The following is a 16,289-nucleotide window of genomic DNA, read 5'->3' as shown; positions in this document are numbered from 1 at the left end:
CGGGCTTTGGCTCACGAAATATAATGCTATAAACAAAACGTCCTGGTCTTTATAAGGAGCCACGAGACCCTTTCATTGCAGCAGACCAACAAAGTGGCTGGTGCTTTTCTTTTCTTTTTTAATGTACACTTTAAAAAGGTAATGTGTGAATAGGACGAGCGAATGCTTGGAAACGTGCAGAACCATGCAAGAGTTAGGAGAAATTGCAGGTCCCCATCAATTTCAGGCCTTGGGATGCCAGAAGGCATTGTTTTCTGTTCCGCTCTGTATTTTTCGCATGCAGCACTGTTTCTATTCCACTGAGAAATTTCGTAACTTACGTAATCTATGTCCTCGTTACATTATTCCGCCCTTTGCATCTCAATGCAAAGGAAACAGAATGCAAATTGCAGAGGGAAATGTATTGATTACGCAACGCAGACAGAAAGCTGCAGCAGCAAATGCCACTTGCATTCGACTGATTTCCATTCCGGACATGCGGGAAAGATGAGAGCATTGGCGATTTCCGCTCCAGTTTTTTGTCGTAGCCCTCCGCCAACCCCCTACAAACCTGGGCTTGCCACCTCAAAGCTAATGAAAACGATTCACAGTCTACTATCCCATGACTTTCGCAGGGCCCATGAGGGAGTCAATTGTGGAACCCGACATTTGGTTTCTGGGCACTTTTAGAGGAAAACGTGGCCACGTGTGTCAATTGCTCAAGAGGGCTGCAACAGAAGGGGTCTGGAGGGGGGTGGATTATGAAGGGAGATGAAAATAGCTAAGCACAGGGAGATTGGCTGGGCCATGTTAACAGCTTAGGAGGATATGGAGGGCAGCCGGGGAGGTCTGGGATTGGTGTCCTTTAGAGTAGACAAAAGGGTGAGAGGACGAGGGGAGGAGACGGCTTTGTGGTCTTCTGGTTAGGCTACACTGGAAGGGTGCAGAGCGAGGAGGAGATGCAGTGGGGAACTCCAGGTTTTGGGGGGTCACCAGACAAGGCATGCTCCAGAGAGAGAGAGAGAGAGAGAAAGAAAGAAAGAGAAAGAGAAAGAGAAAGAGAAAGAGAAAGAGAAAGAGAAAGAGAAAGAGAACAGGTTATGCCTGCCTTTGCTTTGCCCGCTGCCAGGGCAAGCAGACAGAGCACCTGCTTTGCGTGCAGAAGGTCCTGGCTTCAGTTCCCAGCATCTCCAGGTAAGGCTGGGAATGTCCCACATCTAAAAACCTCGGAAAGCCGCTGCCAGTCAGTGCAGACAACACTGAGCTAGGTGGGCGATAGGCAGCTTCCAATGTTCATTTGTCTTAAGGGCTGTATTTCAGTGGTTAGGGCACTCGCTTTGCATGCAGAAGGTGCTCAAATCAAGGCACCTCCAGGTAGGGCTGGGGAGAGACCCCTGTCTGAAACCCTGGGGAGCTGCTGCCAGTCAGTGCAGACCATACTGAGCTAGGTGGATGGGTTGCTTAGACTTGGTACAAGGCAGCTTCCTGGGTTTCTCATCAGCTGCAACCTGCCCTGTAGCCCTCAACAGATAACCCCCAATGAAATGTGGTCCTCGTGTTAAAAAAGAAGAAGAAGAAGTTGTTCACTGTTGGCATAAGCCTTTGCTCACACCCCAGCAACTGCCACCACTGCTGCCCACTTGCATGCCCACAGGCAGCCATTTAGGATGGAGGGGAGCCAGGAACCAGAGGACGGACTTAGGAAAGGAAAACCACTTCCGTGCCTTTGCCGGAGGTGGAGTTGTGGGCAGCCCGACGAGCCCATTGCGTGGGGGCTGCAGTGTCAGCCCCTGCGCAATGGAAGCTCCCGCCTGCGTCACCCACGCCCCTGTCCAATAGGGATGGGGGGGCGGGGCCGCAGCGATTAACCCACCGCGCTGCCGGAGCTCATTCTCTTTATCCCCAGTTCGCCGGAGCGAACAGAAGCTAATTCATCCACGTGGCGGGCGCCATTTTGGGAAGGGCTGTGTGTGTGGCTGTGTTTGTGGTTTTTGTCCTGCTGCCTAACGCCATCTTGGGGAGGGCGGTGTTTGTGAGGGCAGCGCCATTTTGAGTGGCTAATTCATCCACGTGGCGGGCGCCATCTTGTGGGTGGCTTTTGTTTTGCCGGTAGCAGCAGCTCACTGTTTATTCCCTTATATTGGTTCTCAGTGCGTTCTGGTTTTAACCTACGTTAACCTGTCTTATCTTGGTTTTGAATTAATTCATGGCATTTAATTAATTCTTGCAATTCCCCAAGTGCATTTTTTGATTATCGGCTAACTGGTTTACCGCGGGCAGTTAGTAAGAATTGATTGGGTGGACTGCTCTCTGGTAATCTTACTCGGAATTAATTATATATGGATAAAAAATAAATAAATAAATAAATAAAATAATATAAAGTGGTACTGGGCAATTAGTGATATTCGCTGCTATCTGAAGTTAATTTTGGGTTTGATTATTGTTGGTGGGCATAATATTGGGAATTGATCGCAGTATATAGAAGTTGCTGATAGTTTGTTATATATTTTTCTGGGCCTCTTTGTAATTCTTTTGAATTAGCTAGTATAATTAAGAAGTCACAAATAATAATTGTTCAATAATAATAAATATACAGATACAGCCAGTACATAGATAAATAAATAATAGGCGGGGTAATAGGAGAATACAGGCTCATACATAGGTAAATATAGTTAATAATTGTATAAATAATAGATAAATAATAATAATAATAATAAATAAATAAATAAACAATAATAATAATAATAATAATAATAATAATAATAATAATAAAGGAATTAATTAAAATTAATTAACAAATAAATAAATAAATAAAATAAAATAAACATAAGCATATTCATAATAATATAAGGGAGGTAATTAATTTCAGAGCCTTTGTTAAAGTCCTTGTGACCATGGCCTCCAAGGGCAAGCAGGGCCAGGCCAAAAACCTGGCAGCTAAGGTGAATCCTAAGGCTTTCGCCCAGGCGGTTAATGCATTGCAATCTATTTGCGGCCAGTTGGGCCCTCTCTGCAGCACGCTGGTCCCACTGGCCGAAAGCCTACAGGATGAGTCCCCCCCTAATTCACAGGATTGTGTAGCAGATACCCAGTTCGATGACCAGGATGGGCCTTCCACCTCTGCTTCCTTTTTCTCTACCTCCACCTCGGGGGGGGGGGGTTAGCGATGCGGCTCAGGGACCGCGTACCCGGTCGCAGAAAGCACGCTCCAATGCTCCCGGCCATCATTCAGTGGCTTCAGGGTCTCAGGCGCCCGGCTCCCTCAGCGGGGCGGCCCAGTCTGTTGCAGGTCAGCAGGGAACCCAGCCCGCGGCGGCTACGGCTCAGCAGGGGGCGCAGGCGCGCGATTCGACCACGGATGACGAGGCGGCGGGGCTCGCGGTGGGCGGAGTCGCGGAGACGCGGGATGGTGAAGACCGTCGCCAGGGAGGAAAGGCGAAGAAGAAGTCGGAGAAACGGAAGAGGAGCAGAAGGGACGATTCGGACAACGACACAGGTACGTCCTCGGATTCGGAATGTGACATCCCAATGGAGGATTATTGGGGTGTGGGGGAGGACCAGATGGGTTTCCCCCTCTGGGTGCATAAAAGGAGGGCCAGCGCCCATCGTAAGTCATTTAGGGGTATGCTGGAGTGGCGCGACGGTGCGTTAATTCCCGACGAGAAGTATGCCACAAATTCGGACACGGATATCCTTTTGGGTTCTCATTTGTCAGATAAAAAGAGGGAAAAATTTTTAAATGGGGACTATATCGATGTGTTCACCATTCTTCCCCTGACTCAGATGATGGGAAAGGGGGAGAAGCGCCGGGATTACAGGGGTCGGCGATATAGGACGCCTCGGGCGGACCGCACGTTTGAAAATTGGTTAGAGGGCATTCACATCTGGGCGGCCGTGATCTCTGCGGCATATCCAAAGCGAGCGGTGCACCTATTTGCTTACATGGCCGACGTTAGATTGGCTCACAAGATGGCGGGGGAGACGGCAGCTTTGAACTACGACGAGGACTTCCGCAGGAATGCTTCAAAAAACCCAAAAACGCGTTGGGACCAACGGCACCAACATTACTGGAGTAACCATGTAGTGCCGTATGTTGAGAAAAAGCAAACTGACCCCCCGAAGGTAAGCAGGTTCGAGCCTAGAAAAGACTCGTGGCGCAGGGTCTGTTGGGAGTTCAATAAAGGGCTTTGCCAGAGGCCCAACTGCAAATACACTCACGAATGTGAGAAGTGCCTGGGTCAGCATCCGGGGGTATCCTGCTTCAAGGGGAAGCAGTCCTTTCGGGGGGCCAAGGGCAATTCTCACCAGGGCCCCAGATACCCCCCCGGTGCCTCCCACGGTGCAGCCTCCGGACAGCATAGAGTTTAACTGTTCTCTAGCCTTGGCCTACTCCCCTGTAAAACTGAACCCCTTAAAAATGTTGCTAGCCCTATACCCTAATACAGTGGTTCCCAACAAGTGGTCCGCGGACCCCCAGGGGTCCGCGAGCTATGCCAGAGGGGTCCGCAAGATCACCTCCCCAAGATGCGCGTACTGAGCGGCGCGCGCGCAGCGGGAACGCCATGCACTGCTGCCACGGCGTGGCGCCCCTAGCAATCCGCTCCGCCGACTCGGGAGTCTCCTTGGGTCTCCTCAGAGGAGGAGGCGCCGCGCCGAAAGCCCCAGAGCTCGCTTGCCTCCTTCCCGCCCTCTCCCTGCCTGTGGCCAGCAGCTCCAGACGCTGTTCTGTGGAGTTTTTGGCGTGGCTCCGCCTCCTCCGAGGAGACCCAATTAGACTCCCGAGTCGGCGGAGGGCGGCGGACTCGCTGCTGGGCGCCCCTGCTCCCTCAATTCAGGACCCGGTGGGAGGCTTTGAAGCGGGCGCGAGGTCGCCTCTTCACCTCGGCAGCTGCGCCTTCCCCTCCCCCACCCCATTCCACCGCCCACCCCCACCCCCAGAGAGAGAGGGGGCCACTGTTTTTTGGGGTGGTGGTCTTACCCCCTCTGTCAGTGAGGGAGCAGTGCGGGCGCCTTACAAATCAGCCCCCTTTGCACAGAGGGGTGACTGGGTGGGAGAAGCCCATGAAATGCAGGCGCTCTAGCCCCGAAGAGGCTGTCACCTTGCTTGCAAAAGCAACAGCCTCTCCCGGGCTGAGCCGCCTGCCTTCCCTGCCTGCCTTCCGTTGGAACGCAGGCACGGAAGGCAGGAGGAGCACTTTTGGGATGCCCCATTCCCCCCTGCTGCCAGTTACCAAGCCTGCTCCGCTTGCTTTGCTGTGAGCTGGGAGGGGGGGGTGGACGGGAGCCTCCTGTCAGTCCGTCCCTTCTCCCAGCTCGCTGTACCAGCAAGAAAAGCAAGAGCCGCTTGGGCGCTGTGCACGGCTCTCCCTCCCTCCCTCTCTCCCTCTCTTTCTTTCTCTGACTCCTCCCTCCCTCCCTCCCTCTCTCTTTCACCCCTTCTTTCCTTAGCATTTGCTAATTTCCACCCGCTGCTTCTTGTCAGCTTCTTCTCTTGGGAACCTTTCCTAAAAATGGTCAACAACTTTGGGGGTCCCCCGCCTAAAAAAGGTTGTCAATTCTTGGAAATTTGGGGGGGGGGCGCCGGAGGGATCTTCGCACCACGGCGCTGGATATGTTTCACTCAGCCAAAATTGTTTAATAAAAAGGTGCTAATGGAGCCAAAAGTTATTTTCTGCTGACTAGTAGGCAGGTAGAGATTTGCAGTCAGATTTCAGAGTGAAAGTTTCAAGTTTGGAACCTAATATTTCAGAAATAATGAACTCAAAGGACAGATTTAACTCATCTCATTAAGAACTGAAAATTAAAACTAACTGTATAATGATGGAGTACTCTGTTGTAACTGTAAAAAACGTATAAAAAAGACTCTTAATTTGGCTCTCACTTTTTAATTTTAGGATTAGGAATTAATGGGGGTCCTTGTCACAATAGCGGCTCGATGAGGGGTCCTCGAGAAAATTTTGTTGGGAACCCCTGCCCTAATAGATCTGCTGCAGTGTACCTCGAAGAGGGTTTCTCTTCTGGTTTTCGCATCCCTGTCCAGATCCCGCCTTCCACAACTGACCCACCAAATCAAAAATCAGTCAGGGAGCGACCCGACATAGCCATCAAGAAGATAAATAAAGAACTATCGGCGGGCCGGGTCGCGGGCCCATTTTTAACCCCTCCCATAGCCAACCTTCACATTTCCCCGCTAGGCATAGTTCCTAAAAAGGCCCCAGGAGAATTTAGGTTGATTCATAATCTTTCGCACCCTAGGGGCAGCTCAGTTAATGACGGTATTCCGCAAGAGCTTTGTACGGTAAAATACGCGTCCTTTGACCACGCCGTGAAGCTGGTTCGCCAGTTTGGCAAAGGGGCCATGATGGCGAAGTGCGATATCGAATCGGCCTTCCGCCTCCTTCCTGTACACCCCCTCGACTACAAATGGTTGGGTTTTAGGTTCGAGGGCGCCTATTTCATCGACAAAGCTATGCCTATGGGATGTTCCGTCGCTTGTTCGGCCTTTGAAACATTTAGCACATTCCTGGACTGGGCCCTTCGTGCTAGGACTGGTCTGTCAGGTGTCACTCATTACCTGGATGACTTCCTTTTCGTGGGTGGAGCGCTCAGTGCTGATTGCGCAGGTCTCATGGAGGCCTTCGCTTCCCTTACAAGCGAACTGGGGGTGCCGCTAGCAGCTGAAAAAACTGAAGGACCTGTGTCTCGTTTGACGTATTTAGGTATTGAATTGGATACGGTAGCCCAAACCTCGCGTTTACCGGCTGAGAAACTTACAGCCCTCAAGGAGTTGATTAGACAGCTCATTCCCCGTAAAAAAGTCACGTTGAGACAAATCCAGTCGCTACTAGGGCACCTTAATTTCGCTTGTAGAGTAATCTCGCCTGGGCGCCCTTTTTGCCGGAGGGTTGCCAGGCTCACTGTAGGACTAACCCGACCGTTCCATAGGGCTCGCTTGCCAAAAGGGGTCAAAGCGGACCTGCTGAACTGGCTGACCTTTCTAGAACACTACAATGGCGTATCGTTATGGCAGGATAACATTACATTATATTCCGACTTTCAGATTCATTCAGACGCAGCGGGCGCATTTGGTTTCGGGGTATATTTCAGAGGAAGATGGTGTGCTGAACCTTGGCCTCCTAGTTGGAAAAATACAGACATTACTCGGGATTTAACATTTCTAGAATTCTTTCCCATAGTGGTAGCAGTGCATCTTTGGTCGGACGACTTCAGGAACCGGAGGGTCTGCTTCAACACGGACAATCAAGCGGTAGTCAGTGTGCTTACCAGGCAATCGTCGCGGTCGGAGCGGGTGTCTGCCCTCCTGCGTCATTTTGTGCTGCGCAGTCTCGAGTTGAATATACACTTCTCAGCCAAATTCGTGCCGGGGCTAAGCAATAATATCGCAGATGCTTTGTCTCGTTTCCAGATGGACTGCTTCCGCTCATTAGCACCAGATGCGCAGCAGTGTCCAGAGAGGTTCCCGGAACACCTATGGAACCTTGGAAACGGGAAATCCTGAAGGGAGTATTTGCTTCCGTGGCCCCCGCCACCCTCAGCTCCTACAAACGAGCATGGGCAGACTTCCTTGCCTTCCGGCAGAAGGGCGCTGGTGGGCGCATCGAGAGTCCACCAACCCCTGAGGAGGTTATGCAATACGTGGTACACCTCAGAGGGCTGGGTCGCGCCGCCAAGACCCTTGGCATCCACACAGCAGCTATCACCTTTTTCTCGAAATCTCTTTATCTCACCGACCCGTGCGATAACTTCCATTTGCGTAGAGCAATGGAAGGCTGGCGTAGGCAGCAGCCCCCCGTTGCCGATTCCAGGCGGCCCATCACGTTTGAGATGCTTACCCAAATCCATAGGCATTTGAGGACTCTTTGTTGGTCCAAATTTGAAGCGCGGCTGTTTTCGGCAGCCTTTTCGTTAGCTTACTTCGGGGCCCTTAGGGTTGGGGAAGTGGTGTGTGAGGACCACCCTGATGGTATTACCCGGGGTATATTATTACGGGATCTATCACTGTCCGAAGCCCAAGCTATTGTGCACGTCCGCCACTCAAAAACGGACCAGAGGGGGAGAGGCGCTAGCATTCGCCTCCCGGCAACAGGTGCCGCAGGTCCTTGTCCAGTGAAGGACACTAGACGGTATCTTTATCTCCGACCGCCGGGTCCTGGCCCGTTGCTCATTCACCATGATGGTGCTCGGCTCACTCGCCAGCAATTTACCAGGGTACTTCGCAAAGCCATTGCATTTTGCGGGTACAACCCCGCGGAATTTTCTGCCCATTCCTTTAGAATTGGCGCTGCCACTTCCGCTATGCATCTAGGCTTGTCATCGGAAAGGATCCAGGAGATGGGGAGATGGAAGTCGAATGCTTACAAAAGGTACATTCGCACGTAGGTTGACGCTGGCGACTCTGGTGGCAGTGCTGATACGGCTTTCATCTTTACTTTTCAGGTTACCATTTCATCCGGGTTTGGATAGCAGGGCACAGTATAGTGCACTGGGCCCAGAGAAGAGCAATTGAAGTTGGTCTGGGATGCGGGCTCGGCCTCCCAGATAATGTGGAGGTTTCCTGGATATCCAGAAGGGGTATGCGGTGGAACGAGTTGCTGCCGATCATCCAGGCCCGGGCTGGTTCACTTGGCCCCCCAGATTTCCTGATTGTGCAACTTGGCGAAAACGACCTGGCTTACCGCAACGCGGTCGAGTTGAGGAAACATATATTCAAAGATCTTGACTTGATGAGGGAGAGTTTCCCGCGGATGACGTTTCTGTGGTCCTCTTTGCTGGAAAGGCGCTGTTGGCGTGATGGCCGTTGCCCTAAAGCCTTGAACAAGTCCAGGAGGCTTTTGAACTCAGTCGTGGCCCGCAGAGTGTTATCATTGAATGGCCGGGTTATACAGCATCCCACCCTGAAGCGAAGTGAAGCAGCCCTCTATCGCGATGATGGCGTTCACCTTTCTCCGATCGGGAATGACGCCTGGCTACTGAACATTATTGCCGCCATACGTGATGTCCTGGATAACGTAGATCTTAATTAGGCGAATAAGAGAGTAGGGTCACACTCCCCCGGTAATAATTTAATTCATATCTTACAACGAATTAACAGAGCGCTAAACCTCTAATTAGGGTTACGCTGAAATTAATACCTAGGTTATTATAACATGTGAGCGGATTGGCGGCGAGCCTGGGGGGGCTCGAGTGGCGGTTAGGTGTTGGAAATTTGCATAACAATAAGATGGAGGAGGGGCAGATTGCGTCATCACCTGCCCAAATTTGGAGAAGTAATTCCGTTAAAGGATTCCAGGGGCGAGGCTTGGTCCAGAGCCGGGAGTCGCCAGGGCCGTAAGGCACGCCCCGTACGGTGGCCACAGTAGGAGTTCCGGTTGATCGGCATCGCCGGGTTCCTTACTGGTGGTTAACTTCTCACGGACTTCAACACACGGGTTGGAGTCGGATTTAGTCTGATAGGTTCCAACGCCTAAGCCAATTCCGCTCAACATGCATATTTAATAAAGTTGTGGCCTGAACCACCCAATTTAACCTTTAAATTCTGTGTCACGTGTCATTATTATTACACTGATCGGAGGGCATTGCTACACAAAACCACTTCCGTGCCTTTGCCGGAGGTGGAGTTGTGGGCAGCCCGACGAGCCCATTGCGTGGGGGCTGCAGTGTCAGCCCCTGCGCAATGGAAGCTCCCGCCTGCGTCACCCACGCCCCTGTCCAATAGGGATGGGGGGGCGGGGCCGCAGCGATTAACCCACCGCGCTGCCGGAGCTCATTCTCTTTATCCCCAGTTCGCCGGAGCGAACAGAAGCACCCGCCCACCCGCCCCTTAAAAAGAGAATAGGGGGCGCTGCTGCGGACCTGGTCGGTTGCCTGGTTAGTCAGTGGACCGGGTAGGACTTTTCCCATACTGGGCTAGCCATGATGGGTTTTTCGCCTACCTCGTAGCATGTCGTCACAACTTAGGTTAGGCGGTTAGGCGTTGGAAATTTGCATAACAATAAGATGGAGGAGGGGCAGATTGCGTCATCACCTGCCCAAATTTGGAGAAGTAATTCCGTTAAAGGATTCCGGGGGCGAGGCTTGGTCCAGAGCCGGGAGTCGCCAGGGCCGTAAGGCACGCCCCGTACGGTGGCCACAGTAGGAGTTCCGGTTGATCGGCATCGCCGGGTTCCTTACTGGTGGTTAACTTCTCACGGACTTCAACACACGGGTTGGAGTCGGATTTAGTCTGATAGGTTCCAACGCCTAAGCCAATTCCGCTCAACATGCATATTTAATAAAGTTGTGGCCTGAACCACCCAATTTAACCTTTAAATTCTGTGTCACGTGTCATTATTATTACACTGATCGGAGGGCATTGCTACACAAACGCAATGGCTGGGGAAGCAATTCAGATCAGGCCACTCTCCTGATTCAAACTGCCCATCTCATTCTCACAAATATCCCTGAAATCCAGGTTGGGGTGAGAGGTGGCAACTGGCCTCAAGCCACTCAGGATGAGCTTAGAATTACAGAGTTGTAGGGTTGAGAGGGGGTTCTCCCAAGGGTTGTCTAGTCCAACCCCTTGCAATGCAGGAATCACAGCTCAAGAATCCCCGAAAGGTGGGCATCCAGCCTCAGTTTAAAAACCTCTGATGGAGGACACTCTACCACCTTTTGAGCCTGGGAGCAAAAAGAGGGTTTGGGCCTTGAACCATGCTGTTCCACAAGCTCCTGCAGGAGTGGTTCCTTCCGAACAAGCAAATTCTGTGATCGGAGGAATCACAACCAGCCTCTCTTCTTGGCTCCTAAAGTGTAAAGTTCACTCTTCTTTGGCCTTTTTTACTGCCCCCTTCATTTTGCGAAGACAAGGGACGTCTCCATCACATTTTCCACCCTCCAAAGCAAGACAGGCAATCATTCCGCCTCCGGGGCGTTCACTTCTCCCGTACCACTCCAGTGACTTCAGTCACTTTCCCCCGATAATGACCAAGGCTTTCCTCGGCCGCCTGACCTTCATCACCTCACACTTCAGCATCAGAGAACGGAAAAGGCCGCCAGGGCTTTCAGAGAAAGGGGCCTTCCGATCCGCCGTGACAATTAAGGCAATGGCATTTCTCTCCTGGGGCCGAACCACAGCCTCCGTCGCTTTTATTGGAAGAAGCAGAGGCAGCCTGAGGGGGTCATGGAAATGCTTCTGAGTGCGAATCCTGAAGGACCTCGGAGAGGCCAGGGCAGAGAGAAATCAAGGGAGGCGTTTCTGTTCAGAACTGACAATCTGAGTTAATTAAGACGCCAAGCGCAGCCCCGGCCATTTGGCAAGTGACACCTAATTAGGAAGGACAGCCTAATGCCGCGGCTTTATAGAGGAATGAAGGCGGAGGTGTCCACAAGCCAGAGGGGAGCTGCTAGCAGCGTTTGGGGCCAGATGGAACTCGGATCTGATGCGGCAAGCGCTTTGATAAGTCATGGAGGGCAGCTCTATCAGCCACGGTATCCCAATGGAACCTCCATACTTAGAGGAAGTATACCTGTGAATAACAGGTGCTACCCAAGACTCAAAAGTACAGAAGAGCCCTGGGCTGGGTCAGAACAGAGGCCTACTGTTCCAGCAGCCCAACCAGAGGCCAATGTCCCTCTCCCACCGATGTTCGCCAGCAAAACTGGTTTCTCAAGAGACGTCCTGAAGTTGGAAGACAGCCACCGAGAGCCTTTTCCACCATGATCTTGCTTGGAGGTCCCCAGAATGGAGCGAGCGAGTGTGTGTTCAGCACTACTCCACTTTCCCAGTCCCAGAGAGGGCTGGGGTTGTCCCCTGCCTGAAACCCTGGAGAGCTGCTGCCAGTCAGTGTAGGCAATACTGAGATAAACGAACCGATGGCCTGACTCAGTAGAAGGCAGCTTCCTAGGTTCCCACGGAACAGGCCATTCTGCCAGCATCCAAACAATTACGTCAGCACTTGACACTTGGATGGGGCGGAAACAACCAACAACACACCACCCAGCAGAGTCTCTAAAACATTCTGAGCACGGACGGGGTGGGAGGGGAACCCCACCTCTTAATTACCTCCCTAACGGAGTTCCTCTTTTCTTGCTCATCCTTAGCAAACGGAAGTGGTGGTAGTGGTTAAAGAAAAAGAAACCTTTGTCCTAGCAAGGAAGGGGTCCCAAGAACAGACCTCCCATGCTCATAATTAAACACACACACACCCCTTTAAACGGGAGCTGGTCACTTTCTCCAACCAGTAACCATGCATGTTTTTTCAAGAGGAGGCAGGACATACACACACTCTGGGACAAAAGGCGTCTCTCATTTGCAGTGTTAAGAAAGCAGACAGGGCTACAGACAGAATATCTACTAATTAAACTGAAAAGGGAAAATGCAAAGGATAGGAGACAAAGACACAACAACATACACTTCCCAAAATCACTCCACCCCCCTCCATCTGCCTGCCCACCCCAGCTCCATGTAATTATTTCTCCGTTGTCCAACCTCCCACGTGCTCTGGTTTGAAAACCACTTTGCAAAAGGCCAACTTCCCTCCAAGCCGGAGTGACAAAACAAATCTTTTGTTAGGGGCCTTTGGGAACCTTGCTTTGCAGGTGAAACAGCAGGAGGTCAACGCAAATGTGTGTATTTCAGAGGGCGGCACACGCACAACAGGGAAGGGGGTTGAGAACGCAATGGACCACAGCCACAGGAATCAAATTATAGAATTGTAGAGATGGAAGGGTCCAAGGATCATCTAGCCCAACCCCCTGCAATGCAGGAATTTCAGCTGAAGAATCCCTGGGAGATGGCCATCCAACCTCTGCTTAAAAACCTCCAAGGAAGGAGAGTCCACCGCCTCCCAAGGGAGTCCGTTCCACTGCTGAATAGCTCTTGCTGTCCTGACAGAGCGACAGGCAGAGTATCTGCTAATTAAACTGAAAAGGGAATAAAAGGTACAGGGGCAGAGTTCTTAATGCATTGTAGTGGGAATTAGGCACAGGGCATGCTTCCCACAATCACCGCTCTCTGCTCCGGAATGCCAGTGTGGCGTAGTGGTTAGAGTGCCAGACGAGGACCAGAGTTCGAATCCCCACTGAGCCACGAAGCTCAGGAGGTGGAGCCTTGGGCCAGTCACTGCCTCTCGGCCTAACCCACCGCACAGGGTTGTTGCGAAGATAAAATGAGGAGGGGGTAGAACTGTGCATGCCACACCTTGAGCTCCCTGGAGAAGAGGTGGGGAATGAATGTAAGAAAGAAAAAAGAAAGAAAAAAGAAAGAAAGAAAGAAAGAAAGAAAGAAAGAAAGAAAGAAAGAAAGAAAGAAAGAAAGAAAGAAAGAAAGAAAGAAAAGCAAAATGGAAGCTTCCAGGTAGACATGGGCAGATCAGGGCTTGCAAACCTTTCGGGCATCTGCAGACCAGTGGGATTGTTGTGGGCCCCACATATACACTGCAATTCTCACACACACACACACACACCATAGCACAATTGAACTTGCAATATATAATAATAATAATAATAATAATAATAATAATAATAATAATAATAATTTATAATTACAGGTAGGTAGCCGTGTTGGTCTGAGTCGAAGCAAAATAAAAAAATTCCTTCAGTAGCACCTTAAAGACCAACTAAGTTTATATTTTGGTATGAGCTTTCGTGTGCATGCACACTTCTCATACCAAAATATAAACTTAGTTGGTCTTTAAGGTGCTACTGAAGGAATTTTAATAATTTATAAGCCATCCTTTCTCCCAAAGGTGCCCAAGGTGGCAAACACATAAAACAATACTGTTAAAAATGAAATAAAGCCGCATTTAAAACGTTTGAGAACAACAACACACTCTCCCAGCTAATAATTTCAAGACCGCTAAGAGCAATGGGTTGTATCCAGCGGAGTTTGACTCAGAATAGGCCTCTTTAAATTAATAGGCCCAAGTTAGTTATGTCCATTAACTTCAACGGTCTACTCTGAGTAGGGCTAGCACCGGACACAGCCCCAGTTATCTCCCAACCGTCCACCCAGCCGTCAAATTCCTGGGTGAACTAGAATGTGTCTTCATTCCTCCCGAACGTTCATAATGAGGGGGACAGGCGCACCTTGCTGGGTTGGCTGGGCATTCCACAAAACAGAAAACTGCCATCAAGAAGGCCCTGTGTCCTGGGTCAGCGCCAACCAGGCGGCACCGGCACTGATGTGCTATCAGCTGACCCGTCCTTGGCAGTGCAAATAAGCAGCCCACGGAAGGCTATGTGATACTTGCCGGTGTGATGCAATTCATTTGTGTTTTGCACAATCCCCAAGCCAATATTTGAGGTCGATCTCTGCAAAAGAAGCTGGCGACAACGGCTGAGGGGACCCTCAAAGAGAACAAAGCAAGGGAGTGCCAACTTACCATCTTCGTGGCCCTCTCGGTTCCTCCGCCGGTGTCGGTCCCTCCTGTGGCTGATGACGGACTCCGTCCCCGTCTCGTTGTCCAGTCCATCTCGGCTGCTTGCAGCGTTTGGGCTGCAGGAATGAAGAGAGCACAAGGCGTGACCGGCGTTCGAAACAAGACTGCATACCGTTTTGCCCAAAACCCCGGCGGGGTTCATTTTGCGTGTCTGTTGCAATTGGATCCAAAACAGTTTCAAAAGCATTCAGTCGGGCATACGGTACAGTCCTCACCATACAGTGCCATCTCAGGTGTGGATAGAGAACGGCAGCCGTTTCTTATAGGCGGGCAACCATATTTTAATACATACCCCACGAGGCATGCAGCTCCCCCGGCCCTAAAATGACATTCTAACCCCCTTAGATACGGCCCCTGTTTTTCCATCTCATGCAAAAAGACCAGAGTTGTTCTCTTGGTGCCAACCCTGCAATCAATCTGTCTCAGCAGCGCCATCTAGTGACCAGAAGTTGTTTCTGGGCTGGAATGACACACTGGGCAGCTAGTCCTGTAGACTTGGTATGTGTGGGGGTAAGGCGAGTGAACTAACCCTAACATGTGGGGGTAAGGCGAGTGGTTTGCAGTAGGTCAGTTTTCACAGTGGTAACAAATGCACTTCTCTTTTTCTTTTTGCAGAGGGCGGGGATCTAAAACTCAGTCCGTTTGGTGTAGTCAGTTTGGTGCAACGGTTAAGAATCGTAGACAGGAACCTGGGAGGACCAGAGTTCAAATCCCACCCCCCTCACTCAGTCATGAAACTCACTGGGTGACCTCGGGCTGGCCGCTCTTATCTCTCAGACCTACCTCACAAGGCTGCTGTGAGGACAAAATGGAGAAGAGGGGAGAAGCCATGTACGCCACTTTTGAGCTTCCTGGATAGAAATGTAGAATAGAATAGAATAGAATAGAATAGGCAAACTCCGGCCCTCCAGATGTTTGAGACTACAATTCCCATCATCCCTTACCACTGGTCCTGTTAGCTAGGGATGATGGGAATTGTAGTCCCAAACATCTGGAGGGCCGGAGTTTGCCTATGCCTGGAATAGAATATTGGTTTGCAGGCAGAAGGTCCAAAACGTGAGTTCATTGGTGCCTCCAATGTAAAATATGAGCAGGGTGGCCTGCAGAGCTGCTACCTGTAAAGAGCAGTCAATACTGGACTGGAGGGAGAAATCAGCTTGGGAGGAAGCTCAGTGGCTGAGTACCTCTATCTGTAGTGCACAAGACTCTTAATCTCAAGGTCGTGGGCTCGAGAGCCACGTTGGGCAAAAAGGTTCCTGCGTTGCAGGGGGTTGGGCTAGATGACCCTCATGGTTCCTTCCAACTCTACAACAGTATGATTCTATGATCTGCTTTGCATGAGGAAGGACCCAGGTTCAAACTCCCAGCATCTCTAGGGAGGGCTGGGAATACCCTCTACTGTATCTCAAACCCAGGAGAGCTGCTGCCAGACAATACTGAGCTAGCTGGACATATTATTACTAAAAATGATCTGATTCAGTATAATGCAGCTTCCAGGTTCCCTTTTCTTTTTTCTTTTTTTTTTTTTTTAATTTATTTTTATTAAAGGTTTTCTCAGTTTACAAAGACATGGGCAGTGTCTCTCATAGCATTTTTACAGATCAGTTTCAATTGTTGAGACATTGGGGAGGAAAAGGGGGAGAACGGTAGATAAGGGAAGGGGGTGGGGGTAGTGTGACAATGTTTCTAGTTTACTTAAAGTGTGTTGGGGGGGGTTTGTCAGCATTGGTTGTGCAGGTTCTTTGTTGTGCATTTGTTTTCCTTTGATGGTGAGAGTTGTTGGGGTTGGCCTAGGATATAGTTTTCTTTTGTGGTTGGCTGTGGTGGTCTGTTTTATGTGAGTAGGGTGGGCGGGTCAGGTTAGCCATATTG

General features: G+C 50.7%; 1 protein-coding gene across 2 annotated transcripts in view; it reads right to left on the bottom strand.

The window, feature by feature from the left end:
- DVL1 (dishevelled segment polarity protein 1) overlaps positions 1 to 16,289 on the bottom strand; it is a 101,712-nt gene that overhangs the window by 30,034 nt on the left and 55,389 nt on the right. For both annotated transcript variants that reach the window (XM_035121026.2, XM_035121027.2), the window contains exon 4: positions 14,361 to 14,473. In XM_035121026.2, the coding sequence (XP_034976917.2) occupies positions 14,361 to 14,473 (113 nt within the window). The remainder of the gene's footprint in view (positions 1 to 14,360; positions 14,474 to 16,289) is intronic.

The sequence above is a fragment of the Zootoca vivipara genome, chromosome 6 (genome assembly GCF_963506605.1).
Source record: "Zootoca vivipara chromosome 6, rZooViv1.1, whole genome shotgun sequence".
In the NCBI taxonomy this organism is placed as follows: Eukaryota; Metazoa; Chordata; class Lepidosauria; order Squamata; family Lacertidae; genus Zootoca; species Zootoca vivipara.
This window is presented reverse-complemented; position numbering and strand designations above follow the sequence as displayed.